General features: G+C 38.5%; 1 protein-coding gene across 1 annotated transcript; it reads left to right on the top strand.

Moving 5' to 3' along the window:
- The first annotated feature begins 3,467 nt into the window (after positions 1–3,467).
- LOC149081117 (polycystin-2-like) lies at positions 3,468–20,908 on the top strand. Its single transcript, XM_089237311.1, has 16 exons — positions 3,468–3,718; positions 6,267–6,386; positions 6,989–7,119; positions 8,579–8,835; positions 8,956–9,180; positions 11,854–12,016; positions 12,326–12,391; positions 13,606–13,836; positions 14,384–14,505; positions 14,627–14,747; positions 15,633–15,731; positions 16,024–16,154; positions 18,208–18,432; positions 18,686–18,833; positions 19,191–19,319; positions 20,760–20,908. The coding sequence occupies exons 1-16, from the start codon at positions 3,556–3,558 to the stop codon at positions 20,778–20,780; spliced, it is 2,352 nt and encodes a 783-aa protein (XP_089093437.1). The 5' UTR covers positions 3,468–3,555; the 3' UTR covers positions 20,781–20,908.
- The last annotated feature ends 4,285 nt before the right edge of the window (positions 20,909–25,193 follow it).

Below are 25,193 nucleotides of genomic sequence, written 5' to 3'. Positions count from 1 at the left end.
AGAAGATAAAAATAAAAAGTTGAAATCAATGTTATTGCATGGATATCCAACTCAAAAGTAGGTCCAGCTAATTACTTCATATTTAATCTCCTGGGCTTCGTATATCTCTAAGCGAACTGAATATTTCAAAAATCGAGAATTCAATACATTTTTTAAAATTATTGATGGGGCGGAAAATCCCACTAATTTCCGCATTTCTACAGTAAAATCGACAATTTTAGCACTGATTTCTATGAGGATCACCCTTTTCCTGACTCTCAAAGCGATGCTGATGATGATTATGACGTATATTCAAAAAGCCTCATTACTGAGAGTATATTGAAAATGTGGCAAACCATAAACTATTATACATATACTAACAGGATTAAAAGAAGTGACAAACCGTTGTAAAGGCATATACACGTCTGAAACGCATTGCTAGGGAACCACGGTAACCAAAGTAAACGTTCGGAAAGTGATTGTTGAGGCCCAAAAACCATTGTTGCCGGACAGTTTTTTGCCCATTTGGGGCATTTGCCCTGGTCTGACGAAATTTTAAAGTAGCCTATCGTTCAAGTCGGGTCCCATTTGGTATATATGCAAAATTTGGCGACGATCGATCTAAAATTGTAGATTTGTATAGAGAACATACACACACACAGACACACAGAAAATCAATTTTATATATATAGAAGATAGATAGTAGTAGCACCTCATTCGAGCATAACACTGATCATACATAATATTGCGGGGCTTCTCAATACGTGGTGCTCCTTTGTGCTACTCTTTGGCGATCCCCTCTTTTGGTGTCCGAAAAGCTCGGTTTATGGAAATTTCGCCTCCGACATTTTGCCTTCGACGTTTCGTCCGGCACATTCCAACCCGGAATCCCCTCATAGGCGGAGATAGACTTGAAAGTCTGGTCATTATTGCTGGGGGGGGGGGGGTGCACGATGAGGATGATGTCAATTCATATATACATATATACATTAGATCAGTGGACTCTACCTTTGACGCTGGAAGGCAATGCCCCACGCCCCCCTGTATCTCCACCCATGAATCCCCCCCCCCCCGACATTTCGTCTGCCTTGACCATGTGAGTGAGGAAGTGAGTGAGTGAGTGACCGTAGGAGTGACCATATGAATAACCAAGAGAGTGGGTGAGTGACCGTATGAGTGATCAAGTGAGTGATAGTTTGAGTGAACAAGTGAGTAGATGAGTGATCAAGTGAGTAGATGAGTGATCAAGTGAGTAGATGAGTGAACAAGTGAGTGATGGTTTGAGTGAACAAGTGAGTAGATGAGTGATCAAGTGAGTAGATGAGTGATCAAGTGAGTAGATGAGTGATCAAGTGAGTGATAGTTTGAGTGAACAAGTGAGTGATAGTTTGAGTGAACAAGTGAGTGATTGTTTGAGTGAACAAGTGAGTGATAGTTTGAGTGAACAAGTGAGTTATAGTTTGAGTGAACAAGTGAGTAGATTAGTGACTATATGAGTGAACAAGTGAGTAGATTAGTGACTAGATGAGTGAACAAGTGAGTAGATGAGTGAACAAGTGAGTAGATGAGTGAACAAGTGAGTAGATGAGTGAACAAGTGAGTAGATGAGTGACTATATGAGTGAATGAAGATGCGAGTTACCGAGGGAGTGACCGTATTAATGATCAAGTCAATGACAGTATGAGTTACCGAGGGAGTGACCGTATTAATGATCAAGTCAATGACAGTATGAGTTACCGAGGGAGTGACCGTATTAATGATCAAGTCAATGACAGTATGAGTTACCGAGGGAGTGACCGTATTAATGATCAAGTCAATGACAGTATGAGTTACCGAGGGAGTGACCGTATTAATGATCAAGTCAATGACAGTATGAGTTACCGAGGGAGTGACCGTATTAATGATCAAGTCAATGACAGTATGAGTTACCGAGGGAGTGACCGTATTAATGATCAAGTCAATGACAGTATGAGTTACCGAGGGAGTGACCGTATTAATGATCAAGTCAATGACAGTATGAGTGACCAAGTGTGTGATTGTATGAGTGATCGAGTGAGTAGGACATTTCGTCCATTGTTTAAATAAAATGAGCAGGCTGCAAAACTGTCAATGTAATACATGTAATTTTTTTAATACAGTGAAATCCCGATATAACAATAATTTATCGATTATACACGATATAACGATAGCATACGGTCACTCACTATGTCACTAATACGGTCACTCACTTGGTTACTAATACGGTCACTCACTTGGTTACTTATACGGTCACTCACTTGGTCATTAATATGGTCACTCACTTGTTCAGTCATATGGTCACTCACTTGGTCAGTCATAAGGTGACTCACTTGGTCACTAATATGGTCACTCGCACACTCACTTGGTCACTAATATGATCACTCGCACACTCACTTGGTCACTAATATGGTCACTCGCACACTCACCTGGTCACTAATATGGTCACTCGCACACTCACTTGACTACTCACGCGCTCAATCACTCCCTCATAGAGTCCCTCACTCGACACTCGATCATTCATATGATCATTCACTCAACCATACATTCATACTCACACTCACTCACTCATCAGTCGCTCACTTAGTGTGGTCACTCGTACTGTCACTGACACAATCACTCCCTTTCTCACTTGGTTACTAACTCAGTCACTCATACGGTCAGGGCAGGTGAAATGTCAGGGTCGAAATGTACCGGGGACGAAATTTCGGAAGCAAAATTTCCGGATCCCGAAAAGCTCACCAGTGAACATGTTAAAAAAAAAAAGCATATTAAAAGAAAAAAAAAATCGGAGAAATACACTACTGTATTGGTATTTCTTTTAACGTGAAGAAACTACAAGAATTGTCTTCTTTTTTTTTTTTGATTGTTGAGTTCTCGGGATCTATAATTGCTCTAATTCTATCAAGAGTGTAGCGAGAAGTCCCCCCCCCCCCCCCGCGATGCATGCAAAAATGATTGACGTAATGGAATAACATGGTTAAATGGAGGATTGTTCTATCACTTTGCTTCCCCTTCCGAAAGAAATTTCTGGCTACGGCCCTAAAAAGAAATAATGACTAAATCGAAATAAAAAACACGTACTGTACAGAAGTACGTGATTGAAAAGAATTTTTTGAGTGCTAAAACAGAGTAAAAACGGTACAAATTCCTCTTTTTTTTTTTTTTTTTTTTTTTTTTTTAAATATTTTGTTGACTTTGACATTAATCTCAGTCGATTCATTTCGGGCTTTAGAAAAAACAAACAACTCCGTGTCATATTCAGTGCATTATTGCATCGCGTGCCGCATTTTGTTTTGCACAGATCATCATATCACATACCCGAGCACACGTAGGAATTGTTTTGAAATTACCTAAGCAACCGGAGTGCCTATTCCATTAGTCGATTCTTTCAGCTGCACGAAACAAATCCTCAGAATATCATTCGAAGGGTCGAGGTATCCATGGTCTGATCACAGGGCGAGACTGATAAATTTAGTTTTATTAAAACGCGTCTTCAGAGAAACAAAATTGTTTTATTGAACTCGCATCTCTGGAGTCAAGCCTAAAGATAAAGTCGGCATGGCCAAAAGGCGCTCCAATGGTGGCGGAAATTGGACGTCGAAGCAGGATGATGCCGACATCCTGGATGTCGATGATTTGGATCTGAGAGCGGATGAAACAGATATTGTGCCCGAAACGGAACGAATAGGTTGTTGGCATTCCTGTATGCGCAGCGTCAAAGGTACGAGAAAAGTTATCCATTCCAATATTTAAGTCGCTTTGACTTCATTATCAAAGGTCGATTGACTCTTTTTCTACAATAAGCGCATTATTATAAAGATCGAAGTGAAAATTTAACTTTATGGAGTTCTATTCCCTTCGGTCAGCCCATGGTATGAAAATTGTCGCGGATGCTTCACGGTAATTATTACCTCTTCCACTGGGTCGAGATGTATGTTTATAGCACACATGCTCAACCTATGGCCCGTGAGCCAAATGTGGCCCTCAGACTGTGATCTGATATGACCTGCGAAGTGACTCGTGGTACAGTTCCCACATGAATTAAATGGTCCGTGGCACAAAGGCTACGCAGAGCCGGCGCCAGGCATGAGCCTACGAGATGGCATGATTACAGGGGCGGCAGCATTTTTCATGACTGATTCATGTCGATATGTTTCCACTTTCGGAAATTTTTACACATCGAAATAATTTTAAAGGGGAAGCGCGCGTGGATAAATAAGTGCAGATAAATATAAAACTTTCCGTATTAAAATCAGGGAAGGAAAAAATCATGATTTTTTTTGGGCACTTTTCTGAGGCACTTTTGTCCATTACCAATAAACGGGCAAAAATATGCCTTCAAGAAAATATTGAAAACGATTATACAGTACAGTATTACATTTACATGTGAGAAACGCATCAATGAACTAGAACCCCCTTCCACCACCTATCAAATAAAACTCTTACAATTCTTCGATTGAAATTAGTAACCGGATTTTGATCAATGTGCCGCGTGAAAAAAAAACCCAATTACATGATATTAGTTAATATTTTATAAGTAATAATATTTGTTAAGTTATCAAGTTTGCCTCGAAAATTTAACAGTTGTTATTTGTCAACGGTTCAACAATATTAATAAACTCGCAAACTTTAGCCGTCCTTGGCTTTCACATGGTTTTTAATTGTAATTAGAGAAAGCCTACGACAGCTGCACTTTGAGAGTTTCACTAACAATGTTCTATGTTTCACCACGCACTTATAACAACTGTTAAAATTTCGGGGCAAACTTCATAATTTAATTAATATTATTGCTCATAAAATATTAGCTGATATCATATCATATTGCTTTTTTCATACGGCACATTAATCAAAATCCGGTTACTAATTTCAATTGAAGAATTGTAATCGTTTATTTGATAGGTGGCGTAAGTGGTTCTAGTTCATTGATGTATTTCACATTGCTTTCGCGGAGCACGAGGAATCCCTCCCAGAGAAATTTTGAGCTAGTAACCTTCCAGGGCTGTTGCTTCGCTAGAATATTTCGCTACAACGTATAAATAAAAAGTTAGGGAAATCTTTACGCAACCTAACAACATGTAAGCAACATAACGCGGAGAATCACGATTTTGAAAATAAGGACTGAGAAGAGCGTTCTTAGATTTTCAATAAATGCATTTTGTCTTTTGATTCAGAAAAAATATATTAATTTATCAATTTCCATGTTTTCTCCTATATATATAAAAATGCGTAAAACCACATTTGTGATACTTGACTGAATAAGATTTTTCTTCAAATTATTTTTAGTAAATTTCATGTGGAATTTTAATGCCTTATATGATATATACGTGCAAAGTAGCTCAACTAATCCTTTGAATGGCAAACGTACGTTTTACCAAAACCCACATTAAAAAATGTTAACAAGTGCACCAACCATGGGACCCCCCCCCCCCCAAAGAAGAATATTGATTTGATATATTTACTCCATCAGAACGTTTTTATTTAGGAAATTCTCTCGTGGCATCTTAAATCATCAACGCTACACATGCCCCCCCCCCCAAAAAAAAGGGGGTCGTGACAAACATTTTGGGAACCACTGTATCAAGGTAATAGAGGTGAAGAAAGAAAACTCTATTCAGATAGTCGTATCTAAAGGGCAGCAAAATATTGTTCGCCTCAGGCGGCATAATTTCTAGGACCGGCCCTGAGGCTACGTATGAGTATAAGAACACAAGTTAACTCGGGACTAGTGAGCAATATGTGTTAAGTGGCCCGCGACACTTTTGCAGACCATTGAAGTGGCCCGCACGCTCCTGAAGGTTGAGCACCCCAGGTTTAAGGGAATCTCATGGGAAATTATCATTAATTGATGAGAGACGAGCAAAGGAATTTCGGATGAGAAACCTCAGTTATGAAACAATATACGGGGAGGGGGGGGGTATGCAAATCTCATACATTTCCAGAGGGAACTCGAACCGTGAAATATATGGAATCACTCATATACACAATTGATTTCATCAGTAATTTCAAAGCAGTCAAAAGTGGGAAATATCTCTTCGGAAAATGTTGAAATGCGCCTGTGGGGATGTAGAAGCTGTGGGTACAATGTTGGATTCAGGGGTTCGTCCTCCTAAAAAAGGAGGATAGTAAGTGAAAAAAAAATTTCTAATAACATGGGATAGAGTAGGGAAATAAGTTTGAATAACACTGATATGAGTTGGATTATAAAACACAAATTAACTGTTCGAAACTAATTTCGACATGAAGAATTTTTTAAACATGTTATATTGTAGGTGTATGGGCGACCAGACAGATGGTTGGAACTGGCTCAGAGGCTGACCGCGAGTGGTATGTGAAGACAACGATTAAGGAACTCGTCATATACCTGGTTTTCCTGTCTGTCATCTGTATATGTGAGTTGCTTGCTCGTCAATTTTTTCATTTATTCATTGTTTATGTAATTTTGCTCATTCGTGGTAAAATATACCGGTAGATTACCGAAGTGAGTATTAACAAATAGAGGGATCGGAAGCTTATTAGTGTTGAGTCACTTTTCTGAAATTGACTTTCGTATTGCACAAGTGCTTTTTCATTGTTTAAAATTCCAGTTGCCAAAGCATTCAAGTCGTTATTTATATATTAAAGTATAACAGCAGCTAGCGTCACTTATACTGACCACCGTATCCGTATCAAGAAGATTTATGCCTGGGCCCAGCCGATTTGGACTGTCTGCTGATACGAGTACTAGCTGATGCTGGGCTGTCTGTATACTGACCGCGGAATAAAAAAAATCCTTTTATATCATTTTTACTTTTATTGACTTACACTGATTGGCTTCCGAGCCCTGAAATTAAAACTTCATTTTTCGTGCCGCATTTTATTTCCAATTGATGTACAAAAAAATCCCTTCAAGTTACACTGTAGTTGGAGGTATTAAAACAAATTATGGAAATGAACATATTGAAAACTTTGATTTTCGTGAATAACATTTTTCATATTCATGTTTCGTTGATAGTGACATTCGCTATGATGAGTTCCAACATGTATTATCTGACGAAAGTGATAAGCGAGCTTTTCCTGGAATCGCCTTATGAAGACACGAGGAATAACGTCAAAGGATCGACTCAAGTTATCGACTTCTGGAGGGTGCGTTATTTTCCATTAAATTTTGTTAATTACAGAATTCAACAAGAAGTCAAAATTAGTGTTCTGTAATTTCCGTTAAACAAATCACTAGGATGTATAAGCCCTATTCGGAAAAATGTCCAAAAAAAAAAATTTTTTTTGTAAACGTTTTTTTTGTATCAGCTGCTTAATTCAAGAACTAAAACTCAGTTTTTTACGATTAATTTACCTTCTGTTTTCATTCAGGATTTTATAACCTTGCTGATTAGACATTATCCTGTTTTACAAAAATGTTCATCGAATTTCAATAAAATCCCTTCGCGTTCCCTACCAGTAAAAGAAAAAAGATAGGACTCTCTCGGCTTTGAAAATTAGCCGCGACACCTAAAAAATAACCTTAAAAATTAGATGAGCCACGGCTTTATTAGAGAAGATTACGGTAATAATGTTAGTGTAATGAAATTAAAGTCAACTAAATTAGCAGAATAAAATAAAATGAAAGAAAATATATATATACGATTCAAAGACCAATTAATAAATTTTTGCATACAGAATTTACCTTAAGGCCACTACACACGTTCAAGTTAGATTCTGTAGGGGCCATCCAGTATTAAGTGCAAAGTTTTTTCCCCCCTTAACGGATTGGTTTCTTTATTGGACGTATCTGTACGGGTATACCTGGATACACCAATGAAGATCCTGAGAACCACTGAACTTTGCCGTTCATGCACCTCGTATACATTCCTCTAAGGAATTTCTAACGAATTGGTACATGCCGGAGTTTGTGTTCCGAGTGTATGTGTGGCCCTTAACGTGTTTACATTGGCAAGGATGCGTGTTTCGTATTCTGGTGGTGCTGCATGCATAGTACTGCATAAACTAGGATAATAGCAGAGTATAGAGTTTATATATATAGGTAGGGGAAATCGAGGCAAAACCTCTCATCCCTGATATTCGTGGAGCTCCCCATAACTAGTTCCCTTTGCATCACTTTACAGCAGGCAAGTGGTTAGTAGTCCATTTCACCTTCCTTGGCCCAGGGAAGCTAATTGGATGCAGGAAACGTGTATCAATGTGCCCGGAATAAAAGAAGAGAGAGATGATTCGTCCATGGACCTCTGCGGTACTCATACAGCTCTGGCCAGGGCCGGCGTCAGGCATGAGGCGACGAGGCAGCCGTCTAGGGCGGCATGCTTACAAGAGCGGCATTTGTTATGTCAGATTTGTTATGATGGTGTTTTTAACTCTCTCTCTCTCGCAGACTTTTAGTCATTGAAATCATTTTGAGGGGTGTATCCGTATCTCAAGGGTGTAAAAATATAATTCGCCTCATTGCGCCAGAATTTTTCTGGGATCGGCACTGGCTCTGGTTAATGAGTGTTCAGTGTGCTTAATCAAATGAAAATTATGAATGAATTTGGTAACAAAAATCAAGTTCATAATTCATGTACATGATAGTTTTTTCTCATTCTTATTTCAGTTCGAGACGTACGTGATGCACGACTGTCTGTACTGGGAGAAATGGTACGACGACAACGGGACAGCCACCCAGGCGGAAGACAGGAACGTACTTTACGAGAACCGACTACTCGGATCTCCTAGAATCAGGCAGCTCCGGGTCAGGAACGACTCCTGCGTCGTCCATGACGATTTCAAGACTCAGATATCCGAATGTTACGACGTTTATTCTCCTCAAGCCGAAGACAAACGATCTTTCGGTCTGAGGGCGGATCCTGCGTAAGTAATTCTGGTTTTCCCTTTTCATTTTTATACGAGAAATCCAGCGCTTATACACTAAAAGAACTATAAGAAAAACGTTCTGCCTGTTTGATGAGACGAGAATATTCCTCATTGCAGATGGACTTACCACACCGAAAAAGAACTCGGCGGATCAAGCCACTGGGGACTGTTGGCTACATACAGCGGTGCTGGTTCTTATATGGACCTTGGTACAGAGTCAGCGGTATCGAAAGGGATAATGGCGGATCTCAAAGAGAATCTCTGGATTTCTAGAGCCACGAGAGCAGTTTTTTTGGATTTCACGTTGTACAATGCCAACTTGAATTTATTTTGCATAGTCAAGTAAATAAATTTCATATACGTCTTACTTGTACGATGAGTGTATCAAGGACTGAAACAAATTGATTTTAAAATATCTTACGAAAATTTAATACACCCTCCCGATATATTGCCCCCCTGGATCCGTACCTAGCCGTGGCCAAGATTATTTTTTCCAAACGTTTCGTCTACAGTAAAATGCAAAGTTTTTGGGTTTTTTGGACGACGTGACGTCAAGTTTTTGTCTTTCGACGTTTCGTTCGCCCTGGTGGCGAACATATATTTTCAAGATTTTATTTCTTTTATTTCTTCGGCCAAAAAACCCGCGTAAACTTTGCATTTTACTTTACACGAGGGCCCACGAAAGCCTTGTTTGTTTCGTTAAGTCTACACGTAATGTTATACGATATCATTGAACGATGATAATAAGGAGCAACAGGCCTACAGCGGTACAACTATTCAATCATTAAACTTCAAACACTTCACTTCTAAAATATAGATAGCAGCACTGAAAAATCAGACACAACACTATATACGCACTCAGACTGTTAGGTACACACACTCACAATTCCGGTGCAACTCATTCGGTAGTAAATTTCCCATGGCGATAGACCGGAGTTGTGCCAACAGTTGTGAAGCTGGCAGGTCTGGTGCCCCGGGCGCCGGAGCAGAGGGGCGCAAATTTTATCCTTTCACCTCTCTATAGCAAAAAGCCTCCGTGCGAAGATTTGACGTCACTGAAGTCGTTCGTTTCACCTGTATCCATTGGATAAAGCAGTCCGACGTATGCGAAATCTTTACCTTTTTTTTTGCGGTATATCCAATGACTGTAGATGAAATGGGCGACTTCAGTGACGTCACGAGCTTCGTGCGGAGGATTTCTGCTATAGAAGGTGTTGGTTGGTTTGTAAGAAAGAAAGTCATTTGCGGTCTCTCTCGTTTCAGGCAGAATTCCAAAATAATACACACATAAAATGAAAATTTATTCATTCATCTGACATTTTCTATTTGGTTTATATAACAAATTACTGTTTTTTTACAATCTACGACATTATTTTCACGCAACATTGTTTTTTTATCATGCATACTTTACTTTTTGACATGACAAGAACAAGTCTTATCTTAATTTCATATGGTCATTTGTTTTTGCGCAGCTTGACCTAGTTGGGTCCTTGCGCCAATAAACCAAAAAATCTAATCCAATCTGATATTTTCTGTCTTCTAAATATAGAAGACACAGGTGGCAGCACCAGTAGAACACGAACACGCATAACTCTGACAACATAAATGCATTAGGGCCACGTATATATACACACAACACGTTCCAGCACGCACTCAATCGTTAGAAATTACCCAGACAAAGTTTTACGAGTTGCATGCACAATTAAGTAGTAACTGTGTATGCTACAACGATCAGCTACTTCATCGTTTCTGGACAGCCGAGAAAGTTACTATATTTCTCCTAAAGGTGTTTTCGATAGATGTACATTCAGTGGTTCTTAACCTTCTTCCATCCCGCACCCTCTTGGATAATGCGTTTTCAATTTGTTATAAAATTAAGTTTTTGTAATTAATTACATTAATCATTCATTTTGTAGATTATTTAATTCCACTTTTTCATATAGCTAATTTCGATTTATTTCTCTCTTTTCTTTAAATTCATTCATACAAAAACTAAACTAACAAAAATTTTTTTTAACATTTTTCGAAATTTCAATGTACAGTAAAAGATTTATTGAATTCAAGGAAACATATTTTCTGGATATTATGCTGAGGTGAACTCGGAAAGAAAAATTATCTGGTCTCCACCGGGGGGCGCTCGAACCCAGTGTCTCTTGCAAACCGGGCAATTATGTTACCATCTACACCACCGGAGACGCGGGCACGGGGGGCGATGGGAGAAAATAATTTCTGAAGACGAGGGTGATGGGACAAAAAAGTTGAAAACTACGGTCTATATTATAGGTTAAGAATCCCTGACAGGCGAAGAGTTTTGAGAAATTGCCCCTTGATCCCGGCTCTATAGCCCAGAAGCTTCCAAAAGAGGGATTTAGAGCAGTGGTTTTCAATCTTTGAAACCCCGCAGCCCGGTCGAATTCTTTTTTGAGTGGAAATCCCGGACATAAACGTGACTAAAGGGAATAAACAATGGGTGATAAATGGAGAAAAATGAAACGATGAACTCACTTCCTGATTTAATTGGTGCCGTGACCCGGTAGAAGGCCGTAGCCCGGTGGTTGGAAACATCGATCTGGAGTGTACTTGATGCGAATGACTATGCAAGCATGTAAATTATCAAAAGAGTGATCTAGAGACCAAAGGACCAAGTCAGTGAGCGACAAAATTATTGACCAATGGAGTGTGCAAACATGTTAGTGACCATAAGAGTGACCTAGAGACAGAGGCGTATTGTATTTACTGGGCGTGGGGGGGGGGGGGTAAGCGGGCTCTTGCCTAGGGTGGCCAATTTGAAGGTGTGGTAAAGAAAATTAGACAATTTCCCATTTAAAATGGGAAAAGGGGGGCAAAATTTATGTAGATCACAGGCGGCAAAACTACAAATCTGTTTCTCTGCGGACGTTGCATTCTTTTCAATTTATAATGTGACTTTCATAAGTATCGCCATTTCCATTTGTTTATCATATTAAAGAAATGGAAATTTATATAAATAAAATATATATTTTTTTCATGAAAAAGGTTAGTGTTCGAGTTTCCGGCAACTGGTGGAATGATTCCGTCTTGGAATTTCCGCACCTTGAAGCTGCTGAGATACGTCTCCACTGGAGATTATTTCCTGTTTATTTGCGAGATCGTGTTCGTTGTGTTCGTAGTGTATTATCTCATTGAAGAAATACTAGAGGTAAGCACACGAAGGCGGCGTTGTTTGAACAAAATAAACTCACGAACTCTTTTGTTTTCTCCTTTGGGAAATAGAAGGCTACAGGGCCGCAACTAGGGGGAGCAGGCGGGTCTGGTGCGCCGGGCATTGAACTAGAAGGGGGCGCCGAATCACCCTTTAACTGCTTCTTCTACATCACAAGGGGCGCCGAAATGCCGGTTTACCCCTGGTGACGAAATATCTAGTTGCGGCCCTGGAAGGCTGGATAGCAATTTCTGGTTATAACGGAAAAATCACGTGCGATTATTCTTTATTTTGTCTATTTTTCAGATTAAAAGGAACAAATGCAAGTACTTTCGTGATTTCTTCAATGTTCAAGACATCATTCTTTTACTAGTAAGCATTTTCCAGAAAATATTTGGAAATATTTTACTTTACTTTATGAAACACACTTCTCTGAAAGTTTTTTTTAATAAAGAATGTCAGATAATCTTCTAAAAGAATCTGTATCAATCCTCGATAACCTTGAAATAATATGGAGCCACGTTTCATTCGCGCGTTCCGGTGTATTTTTACATTCCGATGATACGATTTGAATTCCATCGTTAGTCTGGACCTGAGTCCAGAGTCCAGTCTCATGGGCAGTCTTTGCCTCCATCACATTCATGGACCCGAAATCTCTCTCTTCTCTCTCTCTGTGTACGCAACATGTATTCGCAGAATAACCTCTGGCTTTGGTCAAACCTTTTGCCGTCAGTGGCTTTCTTGGCTCAGAAAGTATTTACTCTCTGTTCGCTTGGCACAGAAATCATTTAGTCTTATCTCTCTTACCCAGGCTTTCATTTACCCGCTGCTCCCTTGTCCATTCATTCGCGGTTTCCTTAACCTAGCCCTATTTACCCACTTACCCACAGTTCCCCCACCCAAGCCAGTACTTACCTTTGACCTTTCAAGACCGGACACACCCGACTTCCCATCTCCGAGAGATATCAAAGCGTTCCCGGGGGATGGGTGTATACGGAAAGTTTTATTGTAAACAACAAAAAATAAAATATATACAAAAATGATCGTCAATCTGAAATCATGTAACAAATGATTAAAATCGAAACAACAAACGCCAATAAGCAATCAAGTTATAAACAAGATTATACGATGATGGAATATAGTCCCTCTCATAAGAATCTAGCCATCGTCAGTTAATCGAATGATTGTCAATAATATATATAGATATATAGCAGAGTATATATACTAGTCCAGTAGATATTCTGCTTCCATAAAAGAACCGCTTCAACGCACTGAGAACATGATCACATCAATATCTCCAGCACGTCGCAACGCAAAACACTTTGAAAACCATTCCCACATACTAGTCAAAGGAGTGCCTAATGCCTGTTTCCTTTTTAGCTACATGATTCTCAAAATAATCCATACCATAGAAGAAAAACCATTCAAGAACATTTTTCCTTTGATCATGTGGAATAATCCCGCGTAGCCTCTCTTCACCCATCTCTTCTCATTCCTACACGGGCAAATTAAATGGCGCTAGAATTTTTGGAATTTTGTAACGGTATGTATAAAATAAATACTTTAGTATAACGATATTTTTGCAGGTTTCCTTCCTATGCATCGGGTTCAGCGTATACCGCAACATGGTGATGGAAGGCATGTTGGAAGAATTGCTGAACCAACCGGAGGGTTACCCGAATTTCGAGTTCCTCGGATATTGGCAAACGCAGTTCAACAACCTGGTTGCCATAACGGTCTTCCTCGCTTGGATCAAGATATTCAAATACATAAGCTTCAACAAAACCATGACGCAGCTCTCGTCGACTTTATCTAGGGTGAGAGAGATTACTGTCATTTATAATGATTATGGTCTTTAGCAAGGCCGCGACTAAGGGAGAGCATTTGGGTCTGGTGCATGGGCGGAGATACGGAGGGGGGGGGCATTGCCCCGCAGTGTCAAAAGTAGAGCCTACTGATCTAATGTATATGCGTATACATGAACTGACATCATCATCATCATCATCCTGCCTCCAGTAATCATCATCGTGCATCTCCCCCAGACCAGACTGTAAAGTCTATTCCTCCTATGGTCTGGTGCCTTGGGCGCCGGATCACAGGGCAAGGGAGTGCAAATTTCACCCTTTACCCCCTCTGTCAACATCGCAGGGGCGCAGCTTACTCCGGCTGCCCAAGCATCTAGTTGTGGCCCTGGTCGTTAGAATAATTACTTGAATGAGTTCTCTTCAGCGAAAAATCGAAAGTGCTTCAAATATGCAATTACATTTTTGCTATTCTGTTACTTATGTCTGACAATATCTGGAGTATATTTGATTATAACGTTGATAAAATGTTACACCGATGTTATTTTTCAATTCTTTAAAGTGTTCCAAAGATGTAGCCGGATTTGGAATCATGTTCTTTATCGTGTTTTTCGCTTTTGCCCAACTCGGATACCTACTCTTCGGAACAGTTGTGAGAGATTTCAGTTCATTCGCTCGAGCAGTGTACGTTACGGTACTTTATATTAATAATGTAATATAAATAATTAATAATTATTCGTATTTTAAGCTATCCAGTTGAAATAACTGAACTTCGATACTGACTGTTACTCGTGCTCGTTTCCAGGTTCACTCTGCTACGTCTGATTCTGGGTGACTTCAATTTCTACGAACTCGAAGCTGCGAACCGCATTCTAGGACCGATTTACTTCCTGAGTTACGTCTTCTTTGTCTTCTTTGTTTTGATGGTAATTAAAAGTATGAAAATACTTTTTATTTCATCTTATTTTATAAAACCACGTGGTTTATTAAATAGCATTAGAAGCAAACCTGAGTGTAGAACAAAAATATTCTCGAATAAATTGAAAAAGACCACCATCGCATGCGGGGAACCGAGATCTCAATCTAATCTCATATGACTGGAATTTAAAACTCGTTTTTTAAGTTGCAGAAAGTTGCCGAGCGTGGAATGCTTTGTCACATTTTTAAAACGAAGTAGAAGAGTTTGAGGGAGGGGGGGAAGAAAAGCGAGGGCGACAGGATTGCAATATCGCGCTAAAAGAAACGATAAACATTTGTACCATTACAGCTGAAAATCACCCGCATATATAGTGAGGTGGGAATGTATAATAGAGATTAGCGACGAAAACTTTGTATTGTTTTGTTCTACACCGCACATACTCTAAGAGCGAGACAAAGGATAGAAAGAGACAATTTCACGAGGTGCTTGACTTGAACAAAAAAAGCTTGTTTTTGTCTCGATCTGCCTCGATCTGCTGATTTCCGCTATCTACTGATCGGCCCATTTTATCCCTTTTTCTCTGTAAAAAATAACATCTGCAGAGGAATCATCATCACCATTATCATCACACTCTTACATTTCAGAACCTCACCAGTCATTTTCTCCTCCTCCTCTTTTACCATATGCGAACATCTCTTCCTTCACCCTTATGCGATTTTTTCTTCCTAGTCGCAATTCTTGCACCTCGTACAACTTCGTCACAGTGTGTGCGCAGCCTAGAAAGTGTTAAAGATTTTACTGACTGACAGATTTTTTTTTTAAAGTTTTTTACACATTTTAAGAAATTTCCATTTTTCAAGTTTATAGGGTTCTCAATTTGATTTTTTTCCAGAATATGTTTCTCGCTATAATTAACGACACGTACGCGGAGGTGAAAACTGAAATTGCATCTCAGAAGAACGAATTCGAAATCGCCGACTACTTCAAGAAGGTGAGTAGATTTGCTTCTCATCATCACTTTATATGTGAGTCAATACGCACAGTCAAAGCGTATTGACGCTTTGACTGTGAGCTGGAGCATTCAACGAATTGGCTCACTAGCCATTTTAAAAATTACTTGATTATTATTACATCTTAATGGTAATAATTGTAATTGTGCATGTACTGCTCGCTGTTGCGAGCTTATTTTGAAGGGCAGACCGACTCACATGTTCTTTGATCGAAAATGACAGAAACAAATTTCACGCGAATGTCGCTTTTCATTGTATTTTCTTCCTAAATAGGGTTTCAACAATATATTGGGTAAACTTGGGAAACGTGACCAGTTGCTAGACCTGCAGAACGCTTTGAAACTCGCCGATTCTGACGGTGACAATAAGTTGACATTCGAGGAAGTTCGACAAAAGCTCAGGCAGTGAGTATAAATCTCAACTCGGCTTCCTTTGTGCTTCTGATAATAATTAATAATCCTCAAAAAGCATTAACATCTCGTAAATGCATTTGCATTTCAATTTAGTAATTGAGATAGTGATGCTGTGATTTCTTTTTTAAATGAAAGTTTCATGAAAAATCGCACGTGTTCATCAAAGCAATAAAATCTCGTTAGCTAGTAACCAACTACGTTGTCGTGAAGCGTGATCACATCAGCTTCAGCGTAGACTTCTCCCATAACTTATTCATCGCGGAGCTATTCCTAGAATCGACCGAATATTCTGCGATGCGTCGAACAAAGTAGTGGCGCCACGAGCTTGTGCTAATTCTTCAGAATAAAAAATTCTCGTCATTACCCATTACCGTCAGTTGCGTTTAAAACCGAATGTACTCTGTGCTGGGGAGCAAGAGGAGAGTAAAATCTTGAGTTATCAAATAAGATTTCTCACAGTTTGTTATTGTTATTTGCTACTTTTTAAAAGAAATGGAGTCTGATATTGTAGGTGAGCTACGATATAATTTACCCAATTTGTTCACTTGGTCAAATACGTTTTCATTGCAACGGTAGAGATTTACCAGTTAATTTTGATTCAATTTACAATCGTAATAATAGTAGTATGCAGATCAGTTTCTTCTCTCTACGCCCACATAGAGAACATTATTTAGATCAGGGGTTATTAATCATAGAGCCCCTATAATACCTATATTAAGGCGTCCTAATAAACCATGTGCTTTCGGACCACTTCGCGGTGGGGGTAACTTCAGAAAGATTTCCGAAGGGCGTGAGTTAGAATAGGAAAACAATTCACTCACTGTTTCGCATTTTTAAATACCGAATATAATCCTATGATGTCCGCGGCTGTTATTTTATTAGTTCCGGGGGGGTCCGTTTATTCAGGACCGTAACTAGGCTGGGGCAACTGCCCGGGGCCCAGAGTCAAAGGGGGAGGCCTCATGAAAAATGTACACATTATTATTTTACATAATTTCTTCCTTTTTAAGGGGCTCCTGCCCCAAGAAAATGTCTGCCTTGGGGCCTCAAGAAGGTAGGCTACGTCACTGCGTGGACTTCATCTTATTGGCAGGAAGGGTCTGTGAAAGACAAAAACCCCTGATTTATATTCATGCTTACTTTATATAATACGCTGGTATTTATTTCTTCCTCTACTTCCTACTCCTACTGTAATTTAAATAAAGCAATTAATTCAGCGGCATTAATTCCGAACAAAACTGTTTTATATATGACATGAATGTCACTCTTCACTTGTTAATACAAGATATACGGAAGACTGGATGTTGTGAAGATATTTATTATTTGAGATGTTGATTTTTTTTAAGGAAGGAAAAACTCATCTCTGCCTCTACCGGGAGTCGAACCCGGGTCCCTCGATTGCCGGACGAGTGCTCTCACAACATCCAGTCTTCCGTATATCTTGTAAAAACTGTTTTATACTTTAAAAAATAATTTCGAAGCTGAAAACAGTGAATCGCTTCATGAAAAGAAAAAAAAAACCACTTGTTATGAAAACTTGTTTTTCGTCTCTACTGAATGATTCCCTTTTGGCATATAAACACGTAAAATCATACCTATATGCTGAAGGTAAAGGGCTTTATATCAAATTTTGTCAGTATTGCAATAACGCTATTAATTTTCTCTACTTTTATAACACTATACAGAGGTATAGGACACTAAGCCACACTATTTCAATAAATAACAGAGATATTCGCTTTATAAAACAAGCGAGCTCCATAGAAAGCCATACTAAAAAAAACAAGAAAATTTTGTAAAAAAAATGTAATAATGTCACTTTTGCACGTGATTCAGTAATACACTAAGTAAATTACAGCTGTAGATGGCGTAGAATAAAGGAAATTCAATTATAGATACCATCTATTTTTCACTCGATATGCATTTTATATCTTTAGTTTCGGTAATCTCTAACCATTCAGCTGTTTTCAAATCAGGTTCTGATAATTTGTCGTGAAAAAGTTTTTTTCGTTACATGTATAATTTCTATTTCATTTCTCTTATCAAGACAAAACTTCACGGATATGGAAATCGAGATGCTGTTTGCTAAGTACGATCTGAACAACGACCGGGAGCTGGACATGGACGAGACAAAGATGATGATGGCCGATCTCGAAGGCCAAAGGCTGGAACTCGATCGAGAGATCAGGAAACAGAACCAAGATAAAGCGGGCTTCGATGCCACTACGTCCTCCACTTATCAAGCCATCGTCTCACAGGAAGAATTCAATCAGTTGAGTTATTGTATATATACTGCAAATTGGATTCTCATCGATTATATTTCGAACTGAAACCTGGTTATGGAACACATATGCAACAATATCCGGCATGCCCCAATTTGTCACAAATTCCTCAGAGGAATATTTACGAGTTGCATGCGTGAGAACTTCTCGTTTCGCTATTTATATCGTTTCTGTTTGAACCCCACCTGTAAGTATTATGCTGCATATTTTCAAAACCGAAATTAATTTATTGGTTCATTGCAGGTTATCCAGTAGAGTGGACAAAGTAGAAAGCTCGATCGGGTCTATCGTTTCCAAGATCGACGCGGTGCTCAATAAGATGGCCGCTATGGATAGGGCTAAAACTAAACGACGGGAGAACATGAACAAGATACTGAGTACCATTTCTGAGGTAAATAACAAAGAAACCAGTAGCAATTCGCGATGGACATCACCAGGGGCCTACGCAGGACTGACCTTCGATATACTTATGGATAGGAAAGAGGGCACAAGGAATCTACTCAGAGAAATTTTGAGTTTGTAGCCAACAAAAAAAGTAGCATTTTGAATTGGAATAAATTTATTAAAACAGCTTATAAGGTTTTTTTTTTTTTGAATATTTTGAATTTTTTTAATCACTCATCACCTATTGATGGTTCCTCTTGCGTACCTCTGGGCAACACCGAGTTCGTTGAATTATTACGCTAGTACGTACTTTTATTCTCGAAGCAACAAGAATAGTTAATTTACATAATCGATTTATTTACAGAACGATGGCTTAGATGAGAAGGCAAAACGTCATCACATGGAGAAGATGGTACGTGAAGAGCTCATGAGGTGGGATTCGGACTCTTCGTTGAGAGCGTCTGATGGGAATACTGCCTCCTCCGGAATACTGGTCAGTCAAAGTTACATATTCGTATATCAACGATCTTTATAGATGTGCTATTGACTATTATCATAAAAATCCGTCAATTGATTGCAGGTTTACAGGCAGGCCAATTGATTTCTTCAAAGCAGTGGCGTTTTAACGGGTGAACTGAAACAAAATAGAACGCCATCTAGATTGAATAACATATATAAAGTGCCGAAAATAAATAAAACGTTATTTCAAAAGAGTTATAGATACACCGCTCCAAAAATAATGAATCTATACCATACAATCAATCATACAAATAATTACATAAGATCTAATAACAATACATTCACGTTTTCTATGAATACCAGTCTAGAATTTATATTACAACAATAATTACAACCACATGATACAATCCATCTGTATGTAAAATTTCTTTGTAACATAAATACAAAAAAAAAAAGAAAAGAATGCTTTATATTGAACAATTATTAACCGACCTAAACCATAATAGGCTGTTGCTAAGAAAAATAATCCACGGAGAGGCCCTTGTAGACTTACTGGAAGGACAGGCATGTCCCTTGAGGTCAAAAGTGTATGTTGAATGTGTTTATGTATATGCTTGTATATATGTTTGTATGTTATATAAAAAAAAAAAAAACTAACGGGATGAGGGGGGGGGGGGCACAGTTTTTTGATATATAAGAGCCTATCAAAAAAGTCAAGCGGAGGCACGATAATTATCGCAGACTCTTTTATTAATTCTGAATCTCCATCGATTCCCAAATTATGTTACGAAATATGACTCTGAAATAGGGATAGGTGCCGAAACCTTATCCATTCTTAAACCAGTCGAACTTCCCATTCTCAATAATTCTTGAACAGGAAATGCAATGAAATTAACGCGTCATCCTCGCGTACAACAACCCTAGGCCCTTTCCCCCCTCATAATTTTTCACACTATTGATTAGCCTTTAATCAGCAAATGGATTCGAGTTCAAGATGTCTATTTAGTCATCAAATGTACGCACGTAGAGAGTGAAATTTGAAACCATACTTCTGTTCCAATGTTTGAAGACCCAGTACCCGCTTATGACGCGGCCCAGCTGGTCCTATTGCGACTGGGGCAATTTACCATCACTTTATTTCCGAAGAGTCGGGAATTACGTAGTTGTTGCGGACACAAACTGTGCATTTATGCAAGTTTTATGCACGAATGCGTGTAGGCGCTGTCAAATGATTATTACTGAAAACAGTGTACATTGCACGGTGTCTTCGACCTCTATCGGCTTAAGCTGAAGAAATATTTTTAAACATTCTTCCCCTTCGTCCCCCATATAATCCTGTTTTTTTACCTCTTTTCTCATCATTTCAAGGGGAGGGGGCATTTTCGAAAACAAACTGGGAGGGTTGAGTATTCAAAAGCTTGCAATCGTTTACATCTTCGAACGTTGCTAATTCTTTGAAAAATTTTAATTGCAGTCTACGAAGAAACAGAAATGAAGCGGAGTGGAACACAGAAGCCATTTTATGAAACATCCAACGACGTGCAAGACATGTGAATGAAGAATAGGACTCATGACTGGATTTATGTATCGTCAGGCTGCTATTAAAAATCCACATTGTTTCGATCTGTTGCGATGTTTGATACTTTTTAAAAAAGACACGACTATGAAATACGAAACGTTTCTTCCCAGGGCCGGCGTCAGGCATAAAGGCCAAGAGGCGACATTTTTTTGACGGATTTATTATGTGACGGTGTTTTTCGAAAACCACTTTCGAAAATATTCACACATCGAAATAATTTTGAAGGGAAAGTGCGAGTGGGTAAATAAGTGCAGGTAAATACAATATTTTTCAGTGTTGAAAACTTGAGATTCAACTCTTTGCTATTCATTGCTTAATTCATATCTCAACACACCTCCTTTCTTGCACTACAAAAAATGCCGTATCTCTTGAAAAGCTGGTTCTTGAAGAAAAAAAAATTAGACCTTTTCTCTTTTTTGTTAAGGTTTTTTTCGTTCTTTATCAAAATTTTTGCAGTTGACTTTCTTTTTTTAGTCGAATCCCCCAGCTCAAGTTTTGATTCCTTATTCATTTTCCGACAAATGCCTCTTTCAGCCAGCACCATAATAGAAGAATCTCTAGTGTGATGGGGTGATGCTGTTTCAATTCCGGAATGTTCCATTCCTCCTGACTGCCCATTTTTATATACTTATATCTGTTCTCTATATCGAGGGTTTCCAATGTAAAGTTTCTCGCGGAACCCTTGATGGTAACGAGGCTGTTCTACAGAACTCAAACGATTTTTGAATATTTATCCAAAAAATTTGTGTCCCTACTGTCGTCAAAACAATATCATAGTCCTATGGCAAAATGAAAGAGGGCCTGGCACCTCTTAATTTAAATAGCTATTATCATAAATCAACTGAGGTCGCTGTATGGCCCCTCAGGGGGGCATGATGAGCACTGACATGCTCACGGCAAGAAAAAAAATTTTTATTCTTGCACCAAATGTGCCCTTTAACAGTTTTTTTCCCACATAGTGGGCACATAGTCTTTTATTTCACTTGCACAGCACTGTTTCTTTGCTTACAGAATTTCGATATCTGCAGAATGGCAAAATACCATGCCACCTTATACAACGTAGGGATTTTTTTTTCTGCTTTCTCGGTCAAAAAAAAAAAAAAATCGGAAGCATTCTCAGACTCAACATCTTTTGTTAACTTTTTCCCATGAAAAAATGGTGCCTTTCTCAGGCATTTTGTTCATAATCAATAAACGGGTAAAAATAAAATTTCATCAGTAAAAATATGCCTTCTGGAAAATATTGAAAACAATTATATAGTACAGTATTATATTACATGTGAGGAAGACATCAATGATTCAGAACCCATTACGTCATCTATCAAATAACACTGTTACAATTCTTCGATTGAAATTAGCGGCACGATTTTGATCAGTTTACCGCGTGAAAAAAAGCAATGTGATATAATTTAATATCTTATAAGCAATTATATTAGTTAAATTATCAAATTTGCGTGAAATTTCAACAGTTATTGTTTGTGTACAGTATAACAATATTAATAAAACTCGCAAACTGTTGCCATCTTTAACATTTATACCGTTTTTGATTATAATTAAGACTTTGCAAGTTTTACTGATAATCTTTTACCACACACAATTATCAACTGTTATAATTTCGAGGCAAACTTGATAATTTAATTAATATTTATCACTTATAGAATATTAGCTAATGTCATGTCTTATTGCTTTTTTTATATGGCATATTAATCAAATTCCGGTTACTAATTTCAATCGAAGAATTGTAACAGTTTTATTTGATAGGTGGCGTAAGTCGTTCTAGTTTATTGATAAAATACAGGGTGATTTTAAATTCATGGGACAAACTTTAAGAGGTGATATAAAACACTTAAACAAGCATATTTGATCATAGAATGTGTGGTCGAGGGTGTTTTTGGAGAGTGCGCAACAACACTTCACCAAAAACATATATCATATTTTTCCGACGGATTTGCTGCGATATGTGCCATAAACCATTCGAGGATGCATGTGCACCTTCGGATTGTATTGGAGTTTGTTTTTTAATTGTTGCAAGGGCCATCGAGATTATGCTGCTCCAAACAATGATCAAGCGGTATAATGACTGATGGTAGAATTTACGTTACTCAAGTTGCACCATGAAAAGACTTACCACATTACAATACTCTGCACCCTGGTCACGATCATTGGCGTACGTCGTACGCAAGAACGAATCGACTTTTAGAGGGAGTGCATTGGGTTTGGGGAACACAAGAAATCTCTCCTAGAGAAAACATTTTAGCTCTTAACCTTCAAAGTATTTTAAATTATCAGAAATGGATAAAGATAACATACGGTATAAAAGTATTTTCTTAACAGATATTTTATTTTTTTTGCTGAAATATTTGGAAATATTTTAAATTTTTTTATCGTCTTGGGTAGGGCACGCTCCCTCCCCCCCCCCCCATATGTTCTCTCCTGCGTATTACGCCTCTGGTCCCAAACGTATGAACTCAAGGCTGTTACTTCGTTAGAAAATTTCGCAGTAACGTATAAATAAAAGAGTAGGAGAAACGTATCTACGCTACATAACAAAATGTAACACCTCGGTGAGTCATAATTTTGAAGTAGGAAATGTGAGGAGAGCTATTCTTGGATTTTCAATAAATAAATTTTGTCTTCGGGATCAGAATAAATATTAATTAATTAATTTTCATGTTTTCTCATAAAAGTGCGCAAAAGCACATTTTGATACTTCGCTGAATAAGATTTTCCTGCAAATTAGTAAATTTTATGTAAAGTTTTAATGCGTTGTATGATGTGCAAATAGCTCAATTAATCCTTTGAAGGGCAGACGTTTTTCTAACACCCATAGGAAAAAATATGAAAGATCGCCCACTATAGGACCCTCCCTCCCCCTTCAAAGAAGAATTATTATACTGATTTGATATATTTACTCTCATCAAGACGTTTTTATTTAGGAAATTCGCTCGTGACATCTTAAATTATGAACGTTACTCCCTCCCCCAGGGGGTAATGACAAACACTTTGGGAACCATTGTATCAAGGTAATAGAGGCGAGGAAAGAAAACTTTCCAGACAGTCTTAAGGGTGGCAAAATATTATTCGCTTCAGGCGGCAGAATTTCTAGGACCAGCCCTCCAATAATAAAAACATGCAATTTGATAGCTAAGTACTGTTTCGTCCTTTCCCGATTCATCCTTATGTCAAATAGTCCCGTTTCGTCCGATATCTTCTTTCCCCTCCCCTTTCCCTGGATTTCTGTCAATCAAGATAAAACACTTGGTGGTTTTCTCACTGAAAGGAAAGGCGAGTGATTGACGTACCGGCAAAATATCTGAAACAATGCATATTTGACTATATTATTCAGGATGTCCTGTATTTTTAGTAATATTTTCGTGTTTTTGGTCGTTCTCACTTTTTTATACACTTTTCCAGTTTTTTTTTCCAATGAAGCATAATTCAATTGACAATCTCTACGGAAATTATGAATGAAGATAATTTCCATCATTTGTAAACTATATTATAATGATTACCTGAGTATTATGGTCAAATATGGATTGTTTAAAGGCATTTTGCTGGTACTCCAATCACTCGCCTTTCCTTTCAGTGTGAAACCACCAGGAATTTTATCTTGATTGACAGTAATCCAGGAAAGGGGAGGGGAAAGAAGAGATTGGATGAAACGGGACTATTTTGACCTAAGGATGAATCGGAAAAGGACGAAACGGACATCACCCAATTTAATTAACTTTAACGCACATTTTGATATGTGGTTGATATTGAGTGCAAGAATCAAGGGCGTAGCCAGGGCGGGGGGGGGGACTTGGGGGTCTGGTCCCCCCCCCCCCCGAAATGTGAGAAAATGACCGAAAAAAGGGAAAAAGATGGCCAAATCCATTGTTCTGTCACTTTGGTCCCCCCCGAAATGAAAGTGGTCCCCCCCCCGAACGAAATTTCTGGCTACGCCCCTGGCAAGAATCAATGATACACGGAGCCAGTCCTAAAAATTCTGCCGCCTGAGGCGAATAGTATTTCGCAACCCATGAGATACGAATTTTAGATACAGATTTTACGAAGTTTAGATATGTATTCGACATCCATACTGTTATGGGCACCCTTTTTCAGCAACCTCGTTGGGCATTTTGTCTGTTGTGACATTTGTATTTGTGTTCGAATTTACCCCTCAAAATGATTTAGATGACTAAAAATCTGCGAGAGTGAAAGTCATAACAAAACTGACATGAAAAATGGCGCCCCTGTAAACATGTCGCCCTAGGCTGCTTCTTCGTTGACTTCATAACTGGCACCGGCCCTGTCTATATATATATGTCTATATATATATATATATCT

Source organism: Pholcus phalangioides, unplaced genomic scaffold, assembly GCF_987345545.1.
Source record: "Pholcus phalangioides strain wild (caught in Gottingen) unplaced genomic scaffold, Ppha-v1.0 ptg000010l_1, whole genome shotgun sequence".
Classification (NCBI taxonomy): domain Eukaryota; kingdom Metazoa; phylum Arthropoda; class Arachnida; order Araneae; family Pholcidae; genus Pholcus; species Pholcus phalangioides.
The sequence above is the reverse complement of the archived record's forward strand: the minus strand, read 5'-3'. Positions and strand labels throughout refer to the sequence as shown.

Coding starts and splice junctions, on each gene's coding strand:
- LOC149081117 (XM_089237311.1), top strand. CDS start 3,556: ATGGCCAAAAGGCGCTCCAATGGTGGCGGAAATTGGACGTCGAAGCAG. Junction 7,120..8,578: donor AAGTTATCGACTTCTGGAGG/GTGCGTTATTTT, acceptor TTCTTATTTCAG/TTCGAGACGTACGTGATGCA. Junction 12,017..12,325: donor TCATTGAAGAAATACTAGAG/GTAAGCACACGA, acceptor TCTATTTTTCAG/ATTAAAAGGAACAAATGCAA.